This window comes from Dipteris shenzhenensis, chromosome 4, assembly GCF_047967505.1.
Source record: "Dipteris shenzhenensis isolate YYH24624 ecotype China chromosome 4, Dip_SZ_1.0, whole genome shotgun sequence".
NCBI classification, from domain to species: Eukaryota; Viridiplantae; Streptophyta; class Polypodiopsida; order Gleicheniales; family Dipteridaceae; genus Dipteris; species Dipteris shenzhenensis.
In genome coordinates, this window is record NC_141599.1 from 42,420,983 (window position 1) to 42,442,670 (window position 21,688).

Below are 21,688 nucleotides of genomic sequence, written 5' to 3' on the forward strand. Positions count from 1 at the left end.
AGCCATGATGAAGGCTAGCACTAAAGGAGAAGGCTAATCAAAAGGTAGTCCAAAATCTCTTCATTCAAGCTACAACTGCTTGTGAAGTCTAAACATTTTCATTTTAGTCTCTCCCCAACGAGCATCTAAATCTAAATCTAGCTGATAGGGCAACGCACCATTTAAGATAGAAAGAATTATCACAATACCAGCAGGCCGCAACTGGGACGAAAACTTCACAAGGTGAAATTTACATAAAGAATGATGACTAAAATATCCCCTCCATCCTTCTTGATGTAGAGGGTGCTTTCTGTGGGACTATTATGTAACCCTTTACTTGCCAGGAATGCATCAATCTTGGCATACCATGCACGTGGGGCTTGTTTCAGCCGATATAAAGCTTTGTTAAGCTTGCAAACCTGAAGTGCATTGCCAGAAAGTTCAAATTCAGGAGGTTGACATAAACCTCTTTCTACAAGTCCCCATTAAGGAAAGCTGTTTTTATGTCCAACTGATGGACATTCCAAACAAAATTTGCAGCCATTGCAATAACTGACCGTATGGTGGTCATTTAGGATGTAGGAGCAAAGGTCTCCTCATAATCTATGCCCTTCTTCTGTGCATAGCCTTTGGCAACTAGCCTTGCCTTGTACCTGTCAATGGACCCATTTGGCTTCCTTTTCACCTTGAAAACCCACTTCGTACAAATGGCATGCTTACCTGGTGGCAAATCCACAACATCCCAAGTCTGATTTTTCTCAATGAACTACAATTCATTGTGCATGGCATGCATCCAATGCACATTATCCTTTGCTTCTTCAAAAGAGTCAGGTTCTTCTTCATCAAGAAGAGTACCTGCATAAGCTATCTCAACGGAAAAACCCCCCTTGCATGCCTTGCTGCACTATGAGTCTTGCCAGGCAATGGGACCTACTCTCTCTAAGAGTATGTAGCTACCAATTCGGGACTGTTTTGGCTGCGTGTATCTCTTGAATCTCTTGCCTGACAACTTCATCCACACCCTATGGAGGTACAAAATCAACCGGTGGCTGAATCGGGGCCACTAGATCAGGAGGAGGTTGCTGTAAATTCTGATTTTCAGCATGAACCTCAGCTGGGGAATCAAATGCTATAGGAAGCATCCCCTCAAAAACATCATCTGAAGAAGCTGGAATATTAAATTCAGCATGTGTATGTGCTGAATTCTCTGAAAATATAACATCTCTACTAACAAAAATCTTGCAAGAGGCAAGATTGTAGAGACGATAGCCTTTGCATGCATTTAAGTGCCTTGGCCCTTATCTGACAACTTCATCCACACCCTATGGCGGTACAAAATCAACCGGTGGCTGAATCGGGGCCACTAGATCAGGAGGAGGTTGCTGTAAATTCTGATTTTCAGCATGAACCTCAGCTGGGGAATCAAATGCTATAGGAAGCATCCCCTCAAAAACATCATCTGAAGAAGCTGGAATATTAAATTCAGCATGTGTATGTGCTGAATTCTCTGAAAATATAACATCTCTACTAACAAAAATCTTGCAAGAGGCAAGATTGTAGAGACGATAGCCTTTGCATGCATTTAAGCGCCTTGGCCCTTATCTGACAACTTATGTCGAAACTCCACAGGCACGTGGGCATATGCAACACAACCAAAAACTCTGAAGTGATCCACTAAAGGCTTTCTCCCATGCCATGCCTCATAGGGAGTGATTGTCTTCTTGTGGAAGCCCGATTCAAAACATAGTTTGCACACATGAGGCCTTCGAGCCAAAACCTATGAGGCAACTTTTTACTAGTAAGCATACATCTATCCATCTCCATAAGAGTGTGATTCTTGCGCTCAGCTTTACCATTTTGCTGAGGTGTAAGCCTCACTGTACGCTAATGCGTGATGCCTTTCTCCTTCAAAAATGCCTCAAACTCATGAGACATACTCCCCCCCTCTATCTGTGCGAATGCCTTTCTCCTTCAAAAATGCCTCAAACTCATGAGACATACTCCCCCCCTCTATCTGTGCGAAATGTATGCACCTTGAGTTCTGTCTCATTCTCAACCATAGCCACAAAGTGTTTAAAATGCATAAACACTTCTAATTTTGCCTTAAGACCATAGACCCAAGTGTAGTTGGTGAAGTCATCTATGAATGTAACATAATATAGATAACCTCCAAAAGTAGGTGTCCTCATGGGACCGCAGACATCACTGTGAATGAGCTGCAATTTGCGTGTAGCTCTCACTGCACCATCCTCCTTGAAAGGAAATCTATGCATCTTGCCAAGGATGCAACCCTCACATGCATGAGAAGCAGGTGACTATACAGGAGGCAAAGCATCAACCATAGCATGCTTCTAAAGTGTCATTAAGCTGCCATAGCTCATGTGCCCATACCTGGCATGCCATAACTCCGCAATCTGCATCGCAACAGTGGGAGTGCTCACTGAAAGTGCAAGATCGGATCTTTTCTCACATATATCAAGCTGAAAAATACCCCGATACAAAGTGCCAGACAACATCAAAGCATAGTCATTCTCAGATCCCTGATGAGGTTGCTGGGCTCCTGCGGGGAGGCCTAGCTGCTGCTGAACTAAAGGCTGGAAGGCCTAACGTGGGATAGAGAATGAGGGCTAAGGGGGCTGCTTTTATAGGGGCCCCTTGGGTTCCAAATCAGCAGGGCTGTTGCTGACCACTCTGTTCACCGACCCTGCTGCTGCACCACCACTAGGGCTGAGGTGACCGACTGGCTGCTGACGTGGCACCAACCATTCCACATGGCAGCCAACTGTTGCTGACGTGATACTGCTGAGCTGCTGCCTCATTTGCGCCTATTCCTGCACTCTGTCCTTGCTGGCTGACTGCATGGCAGTACCACGTCTGGGCTACTGCTGAGCTGGCTGCCAGCGTGGCAGTCCAGCATGGCCACGGGCTATGGATGCCCATGACATCCCCTTCTACCGAAACTCAAACTAAGGTAGAGAAAAAGCCACCTTGTACGCTGCAAGGAGGTCTGGATAGTCCATGAAGAAATCCTCTTCCACCCATGGTGCTTCATGGATGCCACTGTGTTTGAACTTGACTGCATAAAAGCGTTGTCGGTTGCATGTCCCTCTTTTGAACAGATGAAGTAAATCTGCTTAGGTTGAGCGATCTCACCCTCATCAATGATTTCAGGCCGCTCCACATCTAGTACTGTTGTAAGTGCCGGACCCACATACGGCTTGAGCCATGACACATGAAAAGATGGTTGCATGAGTCCATGTCGAAGGTAACTATAACTTCATGAAATATTACGATCATTTTCCCTCAAAATATAACGATCACTCTATTCAGTTTTTCAGCTCAACAGTCAATCACAGGGCAGGCACACGTAAATTTCCTCCCAGCCAACCTCGGTGGTAGCAAACTCTTAGAATAGCCCACATATGTGAAGGCTCCAACTTGCAGGTTCCACCAAGCCCCAATTCCCTAGATGGATCTAGTATGCCACATGTCTACATTTGAGGGCATCTACTCGATAAAATTGGACAAATCCCAAGAATGATCGCAAAGCGGTCAAACTCTGAGGAATAGGCCAAGTCAGTATCGCAGCCACTTTCTTTGGATCCATTTCTACCCCCTCAAGAGTAATAGTGAATCCTAAATATGCAAGTCTTACCATGTACAGTACAGTTTTCTTTTTATTTACATAAAGACTGGCTTTCCTCAAAGTATTGAACACTATTCTTAAATGTTCGTGATGCTCAACAATACACAAGAATATCGTCAATAAAATGTACTACAAACTTTCCGATATACGGATGTAGTAAATCGTTCATAAGCATGACGAATGTAGCTGGAGCATTGGTAAGTCCAATCCACGTTGCATTCTGAGATCACCATCTCAACCATCCGACAATCCTTGTTTCATGTACAATATTTCCACTGATGATACTGAAGGCATCCAAAACACAAGCCTTCTCTTCTCGCTTTTTCTCTTTGCTCTGGGTTCAAAGAAGACTTCCACCAAGCCTAGGCTGCCATTGGTGTTACTTTTCTTTTCGTTCCAATGGTGATACTTGGTTTAGGAGTCTCAATTGGCTTCGCCTGCTTGGCTTGACCACTAAGCTGTGAGGCACTCCCTTTGCTAATCCACTTCTTCTTAAACCTAGTTTTCTTCAGGTACTCATACCGAGTCCCAACCTGCACAAACCCACTTGGTCTGTTCCCTTTGGCATCTTCATAGTTCACGGCTATAGCAATTGCTTCATCTAGCGTGTTCGCATACTTAGCCTGAACTTCCATCTTGATTCGATCATTCAGTCCAAAGATAAAATCTTTTACCTGGATTGATTGAGGTAGAGGTTCATAAACTTTCATTACACCGTAAATTTCTCTGACGAAGGTTTCGATACTGATCCCAAGCTCGGGATGCTTCGTCAGGAGGTAAGAAGTGTTTTCTAAATTCTTTTTTAAACCCCTCCCAAGTAGTAGATGCCACTCCATCTTTCTACTGTTTTATCCACCACCGATCCGCTGCCTCATTAAACATATGGGTGGCCTCGCAAATTTTCTTCATATCATTCCTGATGTCACAAATGGCGAAGGCCTTGTCCCATTTGTGTAACCAGGTCTCTATGATATCGGAACTACGGTCAAACATCCAACCAAAATACTTTTCTGACCTATAATTGGCAATATTAGACACCTTAGCCCTCCTAGGCTCGACCGTGTGAACACTGGATTCAGGCTCAATTGGAGCTTTACCTTTCTCTTCACGAGATGGTCTAGTAGACATACTATGAACCATTTTCCTGAGCTCAGATTGCCCTACATTTGCTTGTAACTGTTGCGCTAAAATATGTTGCAAGGCATCCTCCAATAATGCAATTCTACCAGATAGTGTATGGCCTGCTGGACGCAACACCTGCAGGGTTGGCCGGACTCCTGATTCTACGGGATCCACCCTAGAAGTTGCTTCTTCTACTTCCATTTAGGTCGATGGGGTTGTGTTTTTTTTTTTAATATAAATAAAACACCGCCTAAAACTGTATTTACAAACTGCTTTTCGATCTCATAACCACAAAAGGTGTCTAAACATGCGTAACCATCAACTGAAAATAGCTGAGAACCAAGATGAATATCTTTTCCCTATACTAGGGAAATATCTGCAATCTCAAATTACTCAAACACCGAGGGCAAATAACTAGCATATACCACAACAAAATTTCACAGGTATAGAAAGCTCCCTGGTCATATTTATGCTGCATGAAGAGATCAACTTGTCCCTGCAAGCCACTCCATATCTCAGTCGAACTCCTTAAACGAATTCATATATATGAGTAGACCCACGAGACCAACCTCTTCTCTAGTTTAAATATGTGACATCGATTTGGCTACTACTGACCATGCAGGTCTTCGTGAGCATAAGCGTTAATCTTTTGATATGACTAAATGTAACCAAGCTTCCTCAATAGCGGTTCACAGCAACGTACATAGCTCTACTCACTACCGAGCCCACAACTTACAAAATCAACAGTACTATCCTATCCACGGTTCCAACACCCTCTCACACAATACAACATTGTGGCTCCAACTTTTGTCATTAACCAAAATACCACTTGATTCATCTCGAGGAGTGCACCTCCCATGCAATAGCTGAACGATCGTTTTTTTCTTCACACCCAGCTCCTGCGATGCCTAGGAGCCCTGAAGGCAGCAATCCATGACCCTTCACGTGCGCCACTCAATCCAAACAACAAGACTCCGTGAGCTACTGCAAATCCTATATGGCCTTACAACGACGCCTCACGAATCAGCCCCAAGAATCACGATTCAAGTTCCTCGTATACATGCAATTCTTCCACACAACAGACGAACAAAAGCCCGACACACCCAACGCTGATGAGCAGCGACGATGATGCCAATGAGAACCACTCCCTCGACAGCTCAAACGTGCTTTGCGCTCTGAGCGAAGCATCGCTCCAAACTCCCACAGCCTGGTGCAATCCTGCGACCAATGCTCTGATACCAAAATATTACGATCATTTTTCCTCAAAATATAACAATCACTCTCTTCAAATTTTCAGCTCAACAATCGATCACGCGACAGGCACACGTAAATTTCCTCCCAGCCAACCTGAGTGGTAGCAAACTCTTAGAATAGCCCACATACGTGAAGGCTCCAGCTTGCACGTTTCACCAAGCCCCAATTCCCTAGATGGATCTAGTATGCCGCATGTCTACATTTGAGGGCATCTACTCAATGCATCATTTACCCCTCTCTTGGGATAACATTGAAATCATTTGCCCCTAAGCACATTTAATGCATTTAGACCCCTTAGCCTTAGATCCACCTAGTCTTGTGCCATGTCACCTCACCAAGGACCTTGACCTTGATTCCTTTCTTGATCATTTACGTGAAGCCCAAACAAATATAATACAAACATTGATCCTTTAAAGGAAAATGTCCACTGACCCTTCCGAGGTCATGTTAACTTGAGCATAACATTCATGGCCACATCATTCACAACTTTGACAATGGGAAAAGGTCCAAAACTCCATTGATACGATCGGCTTCATATACCCAATCTGCTGATCCAGATGGATCGTTCAAGATCCCTTGAACAAGTGGTAAATACTACTCCCTGCAGGATACTGCTCCCCGTGGGCCTTAGTATCTGCAACATGTCGAATGACAACTTGTTGTAGACCTCTGTCTCACCCTGCCTATGGATAAAACTGCTGAAGAAACTGGGCTCGATATCAAAGTTATCGAACAAGGCTCTCCAAAAGGAGTGGCTCCTGCAACCACAATGTTGCTCTCCACCTGCTGTCCTAAGAAGGCCCCATTCATGGAGATGTGCTCTGAGGGATAAGAGGCATCCTGGCTCGTTGCGCGGCTTTCGTCGAGATGCTGTCCTCAGAGCTCTCTGAATCTGCAAGAATGAGGACTCTCTAGCCGTCGATCTGCGAACTGGAACATCATGGGAAACTCGCGAGAGCCCCCTTTCTACTAATCTTCTTTGATCTCCTCTAGGTAGTCTTGGCAGGACTCAAACCTAATAGACGAACTCCCTAAAGTGGAGCCCCCTGCCTGTAGTTTCTTGAAGTGCCGACAATCCTACTTCTTGTGCCACACCCCTTCATGACAAAAGAAGCAATGGTTTTCCTTGGCATAGGTGCCTCAGGTTGCTGCATCCAGGTACCCCATGGCCATTGTTGTCCTTTGTTGTTCAATTCTTCTTCTGTTGCCCATTGCCAGATTTCTTCCCGCTATCTAGAGCAACGGAATCCAGGGGCTTCTTATTGTTGACGGTTGACCTGCTTGAGTCCTTGACCCTTGTGCATGAGCTCAGAGTTCTAAGCATGCTTGTATGCACACTCATAATCTCGTGGCCGAAAAGTACGGATGTATCACTGGATATCTGACCGCAACCCATGAGGGAACTTGCTCAGCTTCCGACTTTCCTCCAACTGCAACTGTACGAACACCTGAGTGAATTTGTTGCCATAATGATTCACTATCTCGGTGTCCCCTTGGGGTAGCTCGTAGCACTGACTCTGGAGCCTTCTAAGTACTCAAGTGGCAAAAATCATGATTTGACACGACAGAGTAGCTGCATCAGAGTGGTCTTTCTGCCACTTGAGCCACTAGGTTGGACCCTCACCCCCCCTATGTTGGACTGCTCACTAGTGTCATGGTGTGCTTACCGGACCATAAAACAATAGAGCTGCCCCTCAGCTGACCCTCCCTATCCCAAGAAAGAAATTCTGAAACTCTGATACCAATGTAGCAGGAGATAGACTATCCTCACTCTCTCTCGTGCTCAACAATAACTACAACTGCAAGATAATCCACTCAATACACAAAGTGATGCTGCGGATGTGAGTGAGAGAATCAGAGGGAGAGAATGTCGTGAGGAATAGAGTGAGTGAGAGAATCAGAGGGAGAGAATGTAGTGAGGAATAGATACAACTGAATAAAAGGGCTGAGTACAACTGTATGGAGGGGCTGAAACCCACAGCGCAAAACTAGACCAACTAGAGGAGGTGAATGCTCACTAGATCCCTGAAGAGGCTGAGGCTACCCTGCTGGGGGGCTGCGGGAGGTCTAGCTGCTGCTGAACTGAAGGCTGGAAGGCCTGAAGTGGGATGGAGAATGAGGGCCAAGGGGGCTGCTTTTATAGGCCCCCCTTGGGCTCCAAAATACCGATCAGCAGCGCTGTTGCTGACCGACTGGCTCCCTCCTGTTCACTAACCCTGCTGCTGCACCACCGACTAGGGCTGAGGTGGCCGACTGGCTGCTGACGTGGCACCAACCAGTCCACATGGCACTGCTGAGCTGGCACCTCTGCTGCGCCTGTTCCTGCACTCTGTCCTTGCTGGCTGACTGCATGGCAGTCCCACGTGGCAGCTGCTGACATGGCTGCCTGCATGGTGGGCCACGTGGCTATCTGTGTGGGCTGCTGCTGAGCTGGCTGCTTGCCTGGCAGTCTAGCATGGCCACGGGCTGTGGATGCCTGTGACAATATAGTCCAGGGGGTCGGCCCCTTAGGGGCCTGCAGTTGGCTATCTACAGCAGGTAGGTCGGCCTGCTTACCTCAGCTGACCGAGGAGGGTGAAGGGCTATTTATAGGCCCCCCCAAATTCCATTTCATGCATCTCAGTGTGGAGCAGTTTGTGCCTTCTATAGCAGAGGTTTTTCCCCACCATACGGGGTTTTTCCTGAGATCACTTGCAGTTCTGTCATCTCTCTCTCTCTCTCTCTCTCTCTCTCTCTCTCCCCCCCCCTCCCCTTTCCTGTTTGGTGTGTGAGGTTTTCCATTTAGTTCCGCTGCACTTCTCACATGGTATCAGAGCCACAGTTGGCTAGAGACCTGAGGTGTTGAGGTAGTGTTGAGCCAGCACACAGAGAGGAGGATTACTGCTGTTGTTCGGAGGTGTTTGTGAGGAGGATTGTGTGAGGTGTGGACTGTTGGGAAGGTACACAGACTTTGAAGGGTGTTTTCAGATTCGCAGAGACGTGATCTCAAGGGCAAGACCCCTAGGTGTGGACTGTTGGGAGTCCAGGAAGGTACGCAGACTTTGAAGGGTGTTTTCAGATTCGCAGAGACGTGATCTTAAGGGTGTTCTAAAAACTGGCCAGGGCAAGTATCTCGCAGATTAACATTAGGACATGAAAGAAGGCATAACATACCAAATTTTGGCAAAGACCGAGAGCATATGGTGCCATTTCTTCGCCAAACTTGTCTACAATAGTCTCAAGAGTGAATACCAGGTCTTCATTCTCAACTTCATTCATGAGCTTGAAAAACTCTGCAATCAGCATAACAAAGGCACAATACAAAAGGATTAAATCATCATATATAACTTGCAATCTAAAGAATAATGTGTGAAAAGAAATAAACCATTTGAGCAACATACCATCAAGAAGCTGTGGCAAGATTGGTCGAAGTTCATTGAGATCTGTTCATGCAAAACCCAAAGTCGTAAACCGTGTCGGATATTTAGAAGAAACACCATAATTGTTATTAGCAAACTGAATATTTATTCATGATGCCTCATTGCATGCCTACTGTGTATGTTCAAACTTGCAAAAATAGTGAACACTACAGGAGGTAGTAAAACCTTTGCATGTTTCCACAAAGGAACGGAGAGCAACAACAGAATCCACTCGGACGGGTAGTTCAGGATCTTTCAAAGCAGCTACAACACTATGCATGGCTGAACTAAAATTCCGTTTGTCTGCAAAATCAATGCCTGCATACTGGCCTGACACCCATGCTGCCTGCACGCATCCTACATGAAGTATTAGAAACGGAAAGACACATTTGATTTGTTGTTAGCATTGAAATTAAAGGTGAAAACATTGTATTCATTTAAATTTTTCGTTTTGGCTACAAGAACAAAAGTTACTTAGAAAGTGACTAAAACACGCACTTTTGCTCTCAGATGGCCAACTGGACTACTGAACTCAGGATAGACATGCTGGAAAAGCATGTGTTCTAACTGTGATTTGTATGGCTCGGTTTGCTTCAGCTTATCACTCAGTGCACCAACGGCTAATAAAGAGCCATCCTTCTGTCTATACTGCTTCTGACCAATGGGAGCCTCGTCATACCTGCACATAATATTGGGCAGTCATTTTCTATAGAAGAGCTTTCTTTTAGAAATTGAATACTGATTCAGTGAGTATATATTCATAAATATGACTGCAAAGCTCATGGAAAGGTCAAGTCATGAGCTGTGGGTTTCTAGTACTACCTTTTAAACACATCAACCACAAAAGCCAAGAACTTTTGTAGATTCTCTTTCCCTCTTTTCCTGAACAGTTCCGATATAAAATTTATTGCTGCTGTACGAGGGCTATACATGTCTTCAATTATGTCTGTATCCACATTAATAAAAGGGTTGGCACTAGAACTTCTGTATTAGGCTTTTGAAATTACAACTTAAGAGTAAAGGTGAACTGTGATGAGTAACCAGACGATTGAGAAAATTCTTCTGCTCCAGCATTTCAATAAATGACAACATAAATGAGGCCCCATTTAATCACATGGAGAGAATAAGACATAAATGGGCAACTTACTTACCGTATCCTTTCCTGACATATTCATGAGGGTCTTCACGCCACAATTTATCATCCATGTCATTGAAACACATAAGAGGAAAGATAATCTCGAAGAGAACAACATCAATACGCGGCTTTAATAGCTGATAAGTGGCTGATTTAGAAATGCTGAAACCCACCAAACCACAAAAGCCTTAAACATGTGCCCATAACTCCAACGAGATGAAGATCTTCCCTTTTACATCTTCTAAATTCCCCCAAGCTATATGCATTGCACCTTATGATGCCAAGAATAGCACTATCAAGGAGAACCCACCTGGTGCTTAAATACTGTAGCACAAGGTTTATGACCCGATCTGGTAAGTATCCACCATGTTGTATAACACTCAATAATGTTAAGTGACACTCTAAAAACTTCCCAGCGAACTGCCTCTGAAACATTTGAGCAAATGCTCTATTTTCAGGCTTTGACATTTTTGGATCGCCAAATCTGCAGGATATTTTTCAAAAAGTAAAAATAGTCAACAAATATTATATTAAATTTAGTAGCCAAAAATTAACTAACGCATTAAGTGTGAAACGAAGCTGAACTTCAGTAATTTATTTGGGGCCAAATAATCAGTTATATTAACCTGTTATATAACCGATTCATAATATGTACAGTCCATTTCTTCACCTTCCACCAACCCCACACTTTGCGCTGTTCTGGATCAGTCGGCTGACCTTCTTGTGGAACAGGCCTTTCAAGAAGATTATGAAAGCAAGCCATCCAGGCAGTAAAAACATTTGGATCATGTAGCTGTTTGGGAATCTCCAGCTGAACATAAGAAACTCAAAGTTGTGGATATCACCAACCCGAATTTCATAGTTAAAAACTAGTATTGCTGAAATCTTGAGGTTAACAATAAAGTCCTCAGGACTGATAAACTTAAACTTCTCTTATTTGTGCTTTGATTTATGTCTTATAGTAAATTTTGACCCTTAAAAATAAACTGGCAGGAGAAGATGCATACATATATTGATGACCAGAAGATTTTGCATATAAGCTTGATCAGATCTGAGACCTCAATCGGAGGGTTTGGGATTGAGAGGAGATATTTGAATATTTCAAGCAAAATAGGGAAAGTAATTTCGATTATCTGATAAACAGGAGTCCTTTCCTCTTCATCTTTAAACCTGCAATTACGTACAAAAAAAAGGCATTTCAAAGCCCAGAAGTTTTATTCAAAACATTTGCATAGAATGTTAAAAGATACTAAGGACACGAATTGAGATATGAAATAGCTAATTCTGATGAAGATGAGAGATCGAGTCAATTTCCAAATTCCGCCTGTAGTTGTATTACCAAATAATCTCCTAACTGCTTTGAATGGGAGAATCTAAATTGAGAACTTTCCATCTCATCACAAACTCACTGTCAAAGATGAACGACAATCCTTGAGCAAAATATTATCTTGTCATGTAAGCATAGTGGTCAAGGAGTTTCGAAAGGGCAAGTTTCAAAAGCATTTTGGAGTTTTGGAAACGTTTCAGGGCCATCCCGAAACATCTGTAAAAGCGTTTTGTGCATAAAAGGGTATTTAAATATATATTTTCCCCCAAAAATTTTAAAACGTTTTAGATTATTACCACCAAAACTCCAATACTTAAAAAAAACTCATGAAACATAGTGCATAGACATTTGATATGTCACTTAGAACTTGAAATTTTAACATAATGCTAATTTCTAAATCAGAAAATTAACAACACATCCTTGAAGGTTCAAGATCATTGTTAATTTTTCAGAATTGAAAAAGATACATGAATCATGATTCATGTCACATGACAAAAGGCATTCCAAAGCTGATAGGTACTTCGATGCTGGTGAAACAATGCGCAAAGACATTTTTCTCAAAATCATACGATTTTGACTGTTGGGGGTTTTTTTGCTCCAAAACGCAAGTTTCGGTTTCGAAACGTTTCATACGTTTCGGGGCTGCCCGAAATGCATCTCAGGTCAATTATGATTAAGCATCATTTAAATGATAAAATAATCAATTATAGAATCAGGAATGTTAGAAACATTAGAGAAGGCTGAAAATAATCTTACCCAGGTCCCTCTAAGAAGAACACTCAAGATCTCTTCATGACAATTATAAGCTGAAAGCGGTTAGGAAATGGAGTGCTTACTCATATTTTCTTGTGAGGATTCTTAACGCATATAGTGCACCATAAACCCGTGGTTGATCCTGTGACCTCAGATTTGCATCAATGCTGGGGAGAAGAGAGGGCCACTGCTCTGGATAATCATTATGTATAGCTGTCTTGAGACCATCACCAAGCTGAACCCTACACACAGAGAACATTAAATGAAGTGGTGAGAAAACAGCCGGCTTGGATCAATAGTACTCTCACAATCAGAGAGGAACAGCATATAAAACCTGGGTGAGAAGTACTCAAATGAAAAAGACACACCAACCTGATATAGTTAGAATTTAGGGTTTCTAGACCCGATGAGATGTAGTGCCACATGGCAGGACAACTAATTTTATCAGCCCATTGTAAAGATAAGCTGCCCATGCTGAGCTTAATTAATGTCCGATGTTTAAAAATGACCACTGATTGGTCCAGAAATGACATTAGTAGTTGGTACCATACGAATGGTACCGGTATGTGCTGTGGGGAAAAAATTAAGGTACGTCAGGTAGCCCTTAGTAGAATATTATTTTTTCCCCAGAGAAGTAAGGAGAGGGGGAGTGATAGGGAGGTATAGATACGAAGGGAAAGGGACAATATAATAGTGACCATAGTGCAATCATCAAGCGGCATCAATAATCGAATGGATTCTACCATGGTTGACTATTATGTATCTCATCCAATAAACCAGGCCAGCCTGCATCTATACCAGCGTGAGGAATACCTTTTCATATACAAATACAAAGTACATTGCACATTTCAGATACCTAAGTATCCTTCTGGCTGCCTGTCAGCAAGCATGAGTGAATGAAATCATGCAATTTCAGACCAAGACACATTATTTTTTGAGTGGACAAACAACAAACTTTGAACTACCTGTGTTTCAAAACAAATCCAAACGTTTGGAAACGTTTCTAAATGCCGATTTCAAAACCTGAGGCAGCTTCTTGAAAAAAAAAAACGTGAGGCATGGTTTTAAACACTTTTAAGGCCATATTTTTCCTGTTCTATGGCCTTGGCACCTTTTTCTTATACACAAACAAAACTTTGGGTTTTTGAAACTAGGGTCTTATTTTTGAAATGCTTCAAAAACTCTAGAATGCTTCAATTCTCTAAATATTTTTAGCAAATAGGACCAGCCTAAGCATACAAGCACATGCACATGTCAACTTGTGGAGGCGACCCATGTTGAACATGCTAGGAATCAACAAGACGCTGCATTTCAACACTTCGACAAAAAACCATTTCTACATGCGAGGTTCCACAAAGCTAGAGAAAACCCAAACTACAAGTGAGTTTTTGTAAACTACGAAGCAACTACAATTACATGTCAGTTTCAATTTGAGAAGCCCAACAGCATCACATATTAATATTTTGCTTCAAACGTGCAACATACGCACATATAAACCATTGAAGGTTTGTGGTGATTTGATAGCTAGAAGACATATTGTAGCTTCTATATAGACAATTGTTACATATTTTGAAGTGGAAAGGCATTTCCTGCATTCTATGAATGTTTGCACAAGTTCCAACGTAACCTATAGATTTCACAAGTATTACAATTCTCTTTGAATTTACAGCCAACCCACAACACTGCTTTCAAGTTTTGTTGAGATACTCCTATGAGTCTTCATATGTTGCAACAATACTACTTGTATATAGCTTGTATTTGCAGGTATGGCATCAAACAGGTTGTCACACATGCCTTGTGGAAACAGGAAGCTCAACAACTCAATAGAAAAGGCTTGTGGAAGATTGTAGAAGGCACACTCACAGCAGCCTATTACAGATGCTAAGGGTGGGAAATGAAGAATTGGAGCATAATTCAATAAAACTATAGGCTGAGCAATACGAGGCAGCTGTTGCAACACAAAGCATGAGATTCACTCTCCACTCATCTCACCAAATAGAAGATTCAGGACATCATTTTGAAGTCAGCATGTTGGCACAACCACTATGCAAGAAATGATTTGCTTTTTTTATCTGAAAGGCAATTGACATCCGAATATCGAGGAATACTATGGCAGTGATTGGAAGGCAAGGAAATTTCTTTGTTTCAAACTCACAACCCTCTCACACAAGAAGAGGCTGTGGTAACAACTCAAATGACACCCATAATGCTCAAGGTTCAAGGAGTGGGAACAAGACCTAAAAAAGGGCAAGTGTCCAATGTGGGAAAATGGAGCATTATTAGAATGACTGCAGAAAGTGCAGGATCTTCCAATAGCTGGCATCAGTTAGTTCCTCATGAAAACACTAATACATAAGTCAAAAAACCTTTAATAATTCAATTATATGAGCATAAAATGCCTTCAAAAGCGGTCAGCTTCATGTGCTGAGAAGCCCATATGTACCTCAAGAAGGTTATCTGTATTTGCAGCCACAAGCAATGACTTGGTGTTTGAAAAAGGGACAGCTATGCAGTCATTTTTCAGGCAGCCATTGGATGCCTGTGAATAGCAGCCAACGAAGCCAGACAATTTTAAGGTTTATGACTATCCTTCATTCATTTTATGAGGATATGCTGTCTTCTTCCGAGGACCAAGAGGAAGAGCACCTTTTTGTTGGAGGTAAGAGTTTGTCCTCAAAAACCTTTAAAAAGGATGCATGGTTCATAAACTCAAGTGCTAGAAAGGGACATGATTGGAAGAAAATAGGAGATTTGTCATCAAATCCGTCCATGTGTGGTATTGTGAAAGTTGCAAATTCTCAAGAACTCAAATTACAAGGGAATAGTACTATTCCAATCTCTTGCATGAGAAATATGTGAAGTAAAAAAAGAAAGTCTGTGCCAGGACAACAGGTAAATCTGTTTTTTGTTAACTTGTGTAATAAATAACTGTTGAGATCAAATTCATCTGCATCATGGCCACATTTAAGCGTCTTGAGACATTCGAAAGCTTCAAAATCTGACTCTTGAAAAAGAAGTCAAGTAAGATCCAAGGTGGATCTTCTATTGCTCAGGATATCGATCAAGATCACATAGCGAGAGAGAGAGAGAGAGAGAGAGAGAGAGAGAGAGAGAGAGAGGGGGGGGGGGGGGGGGGGCAGAGGCTTGGGGGCAAAAGGAGAGGGAGGAGGGGGGGCCAGGGCAGGGGAGGAGGGGGTAGGGGCCGGGGAGATAATTGGCAAGGTGCATTTAAGGTCCGTGGGAAATCAGGTTTGAAATCAGTGCTTCCAAATATTAAAAATTCTTGCTATAAATGTCAACCATAATCACCATTTTCCACCTAGATACAAGGCCACTCACATGAGGCTGCATCATTAAATCTAAACCGAGCAAAAAAAAAAAAAGATGAGCTTGAGAAAAAAAACCTGATAATGGGGGGGGCATGAACAAGAACCTCGAGAAGGTTTTCACGCACTGCACTTTTGTCAGCGTCAGCAATTTGCTTATCTGGGAACAACATATACCTTCATAAGACTATGATATATCCAATCTCACAACTCAAAATTTAGTTATATATTAAGCGAAAGAACAAAGCAGAGAGGAGAAAAGACAAGGGAAGAAGGGAGTTTGTAAGAAACATTCTGAGTTAGTACCACATGCCCCTTCACATTAACAGATTGGCCGACTGCCCTGAATAGATCTAATTACCTGATTCAGTTGGTTTCCAATGCCTTGCTATTAAATTCTTGAAATGTATACTTGCAACTTGGCGTACAGCAATATCCAAATTCGGCGTCACAATAATTTGCAGCAAGCCCACAAGATGCCCAGGAACATGTTGAAACTGCAAGCAACCAAAAATAAAGTCTTCAGTGTAACGCTTCCAAAGATTTCCACACCACTGACAATGTTTAAAGAAGCCGTACTGAGTACTTAAATTAATATGCTCATCCTAAAAGTATACTCTTGCACTATTGAAGAACGATCGCCTATCAGGGTTACTGCTGTTCATCCATGACGAAATCGTGACAAAGTGGCTTTAGCAAAACGATCATACCGGTGCAAAGTTGAGCATTGAAATATACAGAAACAATTGCTACAATACGTATCCTTGTGCCCCTCTTTGTTATCACTTTATATCAAAACTTCAAATTGTAGCAGTTGCATACATAGCGCTTATAGACTCTGTCAGTTAAAGTAAGGCAAAGATGAGCTTTGTAAATGAATTCTCAAGCAATGGCACGATGAGATCCAGTCCCGATCTCTTTGTCAGCTTGGAAATCGTGGAATGCATAACTTTTGCGATTCAGAAAAGAGCAACTCTAGCTAATAAAGGTTGCAACCTTTCCGAAATGAAGACACCGGCCGATCAATTCAGTGGCCTGAATATCCCATCAAACTCAATTACTCCTCACTCTGTGACCAAAAAAACCACGCCGGGGTACCTTGATCGGGGCTTCCACATTCGCACGACGAAAAATCGGGATAGAAAAACGTAATGAAAAGAAGGCGAATGGGGAGCCGGAGAGAGGAAGGCAACCTGATTGAGCCGCTCTTCGCCAGCCTTACGCTCCTCGGGATTGGTACCAAGGGCGAGCTGCAAGACGGAGGCGAGAGTGGGCAGATCCATGGGGGCTCAAAAGTGAAACATGAAGGGGGGGAGGGGAAGGTGGATGGATGGAGATGGAAGCTATGGAGCTTGAGGGGAGGCTGGCTATGGCGGATGCAGCAGACGAGAAGATGAAGCTCAGAAGCTGAAAAGCACAAGCAAAGTAGTAAGTAGTAGCAAATAGCAAAGCCTAAGAGTGATGAAGTTGGCGGCTCCCTCTTTTACCGCACCCTGGTTACTTTCACCACTAGGATGCACCCAGGGTTGGTTGCCCAGAGTGCAAGTATTTTGAGCACACATGATTGGTTCCCCAGTCACAGCAAACAGGTAACTGCCGCGCTTAGTCCCAACACTAGGGCTCTTGAACAGAGTGGAGGCAGTGCCCTTTTTTCTGTAGGACTTTCACCAGGACGTATTTTGAGCACACAAGGTTGGCCACCCATTTAGCAGCAGGCTACTGCTGAGTCCCCAACGCTAGGGAATTCAGAGACAGTTGAGGCAATGCCCTTTTTCTATGTAGGACTTTCATCGGGACATTTTTTGAGCACACAGGATTGGTTGCCCAGTCAGCAATAAACAGGCAACTGCAATTGAGTCCCAGCACTAAGGCTCTCGAGCAGAGTGGAGACGGTGCCCTTTTTTCTGGAGGACTTTCACCAGGATATATATTGAGCACCTAGGGTTGCCCACCCATTCAGCAACAAGCAACTATTGAGTCCCCAGCGCTAGGGATCTCAGACAAAATGGAGGCGGTGCCCTTTTTCTCTAAGACTTTCACCAGGACGTATTTTGAGCACACAGGGTTGGTTGCCTAGTTAGCAAGAGGCAACTGCTAAGTCCCCAATGCTAGGACTCTCGGATAGAGTGGAGGCGCTGCCCTTTTTCTCCAAGTCTTTTGCTAGGATGCATTTTGAGCACACAGATTTGGTTGCCCAGTTAACAGCGGGCAAGCATTAAGTCCCCAACGCTAGGGCTCACATACATAGTGGAGGTAGTGCCCTTTTTCTCAGACACTCCACGTATCGGACCTAATTTGTGCATTAGCTCCAATGTTCATAGAAAAAAATCTTCTCAACAAAACACAAAACTTGGGGTTTGTGGTTTTCGAAGGTTTTTCTTGAGAATTTGCTGATTTTTAACCAAATTATTAACTTAATTGCCCAAAATTTTATGGCCTTTACAAAATTGAGAAAAATAATTTTTGTATATAGCTTACATGTTTTCTATAAACACTGGTCAATGGGCTCAAGGCAAGTCCCCCATGCTTGGATCCATCAAGGCCATGGTATCTTCTCCGCCCCTTAGCTGAGGGTCAATGGGCTTGAGGCAAGTCCCCCGTGCCTAAATCCCTCAGGCCCTAGTATCTTCTCCACCCCTTAAGGGGGTCCGTACTTGAGGTGGCACCCTCTTTACCTCACCATGGCTACTTTCACCACACAGGGTGGTTGCCCAATCAACAAGCAACTACCAAGTCCATAGCACTAGGGTTGTTGGACAAAGTAGAGGCGGCGCCCGTTTTCTACGCATTGGGCATCAAATCCAATGGTCACATAAAACATTTTGCTCGACAAAATACAAAACTCAAGGTTTTGAATTTTTAAAGTTTTATTGAGAATTTGCTAAAACATAACTAACTTGCCTAAAATTTTGTAAATTTTATTTGAGAATATATTTTTTACAAGTGAAAATGAAAACGTTACAGGTTCATTGTATATAGTCTACAGATTTTCTGTGAAGACTGGGGCCCTTGATCTATCAAGATTCTGGTATCTTCTCCCCCCCTTAATGGAGTTTCAGTGTAGTGACCTAAGGGCCAGCGGGCTCAACCATGCCTAGGTCCGTTAAAGCCTTGATATCTTCTCTGTCCCTTAATGGGGGTCCACACTTAAGGTGGGAGGAAAGAGTTCTCCATGAGAAGTCTAGAGCATAAAGAATCTTGTCTACTCTATTGGCAAAGCCTAAGAGTGATGAAGTTGGCGGTTCCTTCTTTACCTCATCCTAGTTACTTTCGAAAACCCTTCCTTCTAGTCACCCTCACCACTTGGTCCTCCTCTAGGGCTTTCGGACAAAGTGCAAGCAGTGCTCTTTTTCTCATACACTACACACATCAGGTGTAGTGCTCAATGGAAAACTTGTAAATTATATATAATGAACCTACAATATTTTCACTTGTAAAAAATATTATCTCCATTTTGTACAAACTCCAAAGTTTCAAGTAGTCATTTATATTTTAGTTAAAGGTTCTGCAACTTCTCAAGAAAAACCTTAGCTCACTAAGGGGAGATTTTGCTAGCATAAACATATCTAATCTATTGAGCTTTGCAATTTATAAAGAGATCATCCATACCTTTAATATCATCTGTGGCCCATTGGCTCAGTGGATGTTTCTTCTTTTAGTGGGATAGCTTTCAACAAACTACTCATTCCTATTCGTTTCATGCATTGAAACACCATTGTCCAAGTACCATGCATTTCTTGCATTGGCATACAAAGATGACAATCTGTTGCACTAAATGTGCTCTCATCTACAACCAAAATAATAGTTGTAGTATTGTTTTATTGTTGGCTATACTTTTAGTATATTGAGCATCAAAGTATGCAGTGCTATGTCTTGTTCCTCTCCAAGAAAAAAGAAACAAGAGGGTTATCCCTCTCTAAAAGTTTTAAAGCATCATGCGCATTTTCTTTTAAACAATTGATTTGAAAAAATATAACTGGTAAGGCATAGTCCTATTATATTAAACCAAATCAATCATCACAACGTGTATGTTATGAATCATTCATTCCTAGATTCAATCAAGCCAGACTTCATCATCATTGAGAAGTACAAAGAACAAAACATATTATTTGTCATATAAATTATGAGAGTATGTTTTGAGGGCCCTCCCTTGTAAAGCATCAAACATGGTACAATTGCACTTTAGAAGAAGACAATGTATTTGAAGGATCATCCTCTCAGAGAACTCCTACCCCAATGTGTTATAGACATTGTAGGGCCCATTTGACATGCTTATTTGGAGCTCAAACAACAACATTGCAAACTTGGAATAGTATCCTTGAGTAATCGACACCCATTTGACATGCTTATTTGGGGCTCAAACAACAACATTGCAAACTTGGAATAGTATCCTTGAGCAATCGACACCCATATGCTAAGAGTTACTATAAAAGTTGGAGATAGGTCTCATCATGTGGATAAACCACTTCAAATCATAATGTTTATTAGCAATGTGGTTATCATCTACAACCCCATGGTGTTGGTTGGAGTAGAAGATGATGTTTGTATTGTGTTTATATTCCAAACTTCTTTTGCATGAGTTGCATGTTGTGGTTATTACCCCAACACCCCATTGTGTTGGTTGGAGTAGAAGATGATGTATGTATTGTGTTTGTATTCCAAACTTTTTTTGCATGAGTTGCATGTCATGGTTATATGAGTTGGGGTAATAATCATCATTACCAATGTAATCTTTTTTGCTAAAATTTGGGCAAAAACATGGCTCCAAATTTGGAAAATATCACTAAAGATCTAGCTAAAAAGATATTTTATAGCCTGTTTTTCTATAGTTGCCCCCAGAAACTAAACTAGACTACATTTTACTTGGCATAACTATATGGAAAATAGTGTTAAAAACCATGACACTTTCCTCCAATATATATGGGTTCTTGGTAGATTTTGAGACTTTTCCAAGGAGGGGCCTTAAAAAAAATTACAATGATTCTTAATGCTTGTATTATACACAAAGCATAATTAGACCAAGTGCTTTTACAACACACACATGAACCATTATTAGGTCAAGTCAAGTCAGCTCCAACAATTAACTCATGGATTACTTATAGCAATTAGGCCACTAATATGGCTATAGCAATTAGCCATAGGGGGCTCTCTCATTATAGCAATTAGCCACTAGGGACTCCCCTTCATTATAGCAATGAGCCACTAGGTCCCTCTCATTAGGCATCAAACATCCTTAAATGCACTTTAGAAGAAGACAATGTGTTTGAAGCAGCATCTTTTCAAGAACTCCTAGTCCCATGTGTTGTAGATGTTGTAGTGCCCACATGGCCTCAATTGGGGCTCAAACAATAGCATGTTCCTTTCTTAACATAGCAAAAATATTCAATATGGTATAGTCTACACTTGCCTCATCATTGGAAGCATGACTAACTTCCTCTCGATTAAACTGTGCTTGGCTTGATGACCATTATAAGGACCCAATCTCACAAAAATCTCCTTAAAGATGAGTGTGCCATTTCTTTTTACCACATCCAAAATTAGGAGTAACAATATACAAGACTCTAAAACAATTAGTGGAAAATTGGAGCTTTAATACCATGATAAAATACAAGGATAGATCGCCACTCGGCCTAGTGCATACAAGAAGAGTGTATAATCTCTAGGGGATCAAAGTATACAATAAACTCCATTAGAGACAAACAAGGTGGGAACACTCAATCCCATATATTCCAATGCCCTTATCAACCA

General features: G+C 42.2%; 1 protein-coding gene across 1 annotated transcript in view; it reads right to left on the reverse strand.

Moving 5' to 3' along the window:
• The window catches only part of LOC147902889 (importin beta-like SAD2), a 58,635-nt gene extending 41,257 nt beyond the window's left edge, over positions 1 to 17,378 (reverse strand). Inside the window, exons 1-13 of the mRNA XM_087374009.1 lie at positions 17,134 to 17,378; positions 16,302 to 16,437; positions 16,019 to 16,100; positions 12,698 to 12,856; positions 11,542 to 11,704; positions 11,161 to 11,345; positions 10,845 to 11,018; positions 10,551 to 10,696; positions 10,222 to 10,345; positions 9,898 to 10,078; positions 9,586 to 9,745; positions 9,382 to 9,423; positions 9,155 to 9,273 (exon numbers count right to left, since the gene is read on the reverse strand). Of these exons, the coding sequence (XP_087230135.1) occupies positions 9,155 to 9,273; positions 9,382 to 9,423; positions 9,586 to 9,745; positions 9,898 to 10,078; positions 10,222 to 10,345; positions 10,551 to 10,696; positions 10,845 to 11,018; positions 11,161 to 11,345; positions 11,542 to 11,704; positions 12,698 to 12,856; positions 16,019 to 16,100; positions 16,302 to 16,437; positions 17,134 to 17,223 (1,761 nt within the window). The 5' untranslated portion in view covers positions 17,224 to 17,378. The remainder of the gene's footprint in view (positions 1 to 9,154; positions 9,274 to 9,381; positions 9,424 to 9,585; positions 9,746 to 9,897; positions 10,079 to 10,221; positions 10,346 to 10,550; positions 10,697 to 10,844; positions 11,019 to 11,160; positions 11,346 to 11,541; positions 11,705 to 12,697; positions 12,857 to 16,018; positions 16,101 to 16,301; positions 16,438 to 17,133) is intronic.
• Positions 17,379 to 21,688: the final 4,310 nt, after the last annotated feature.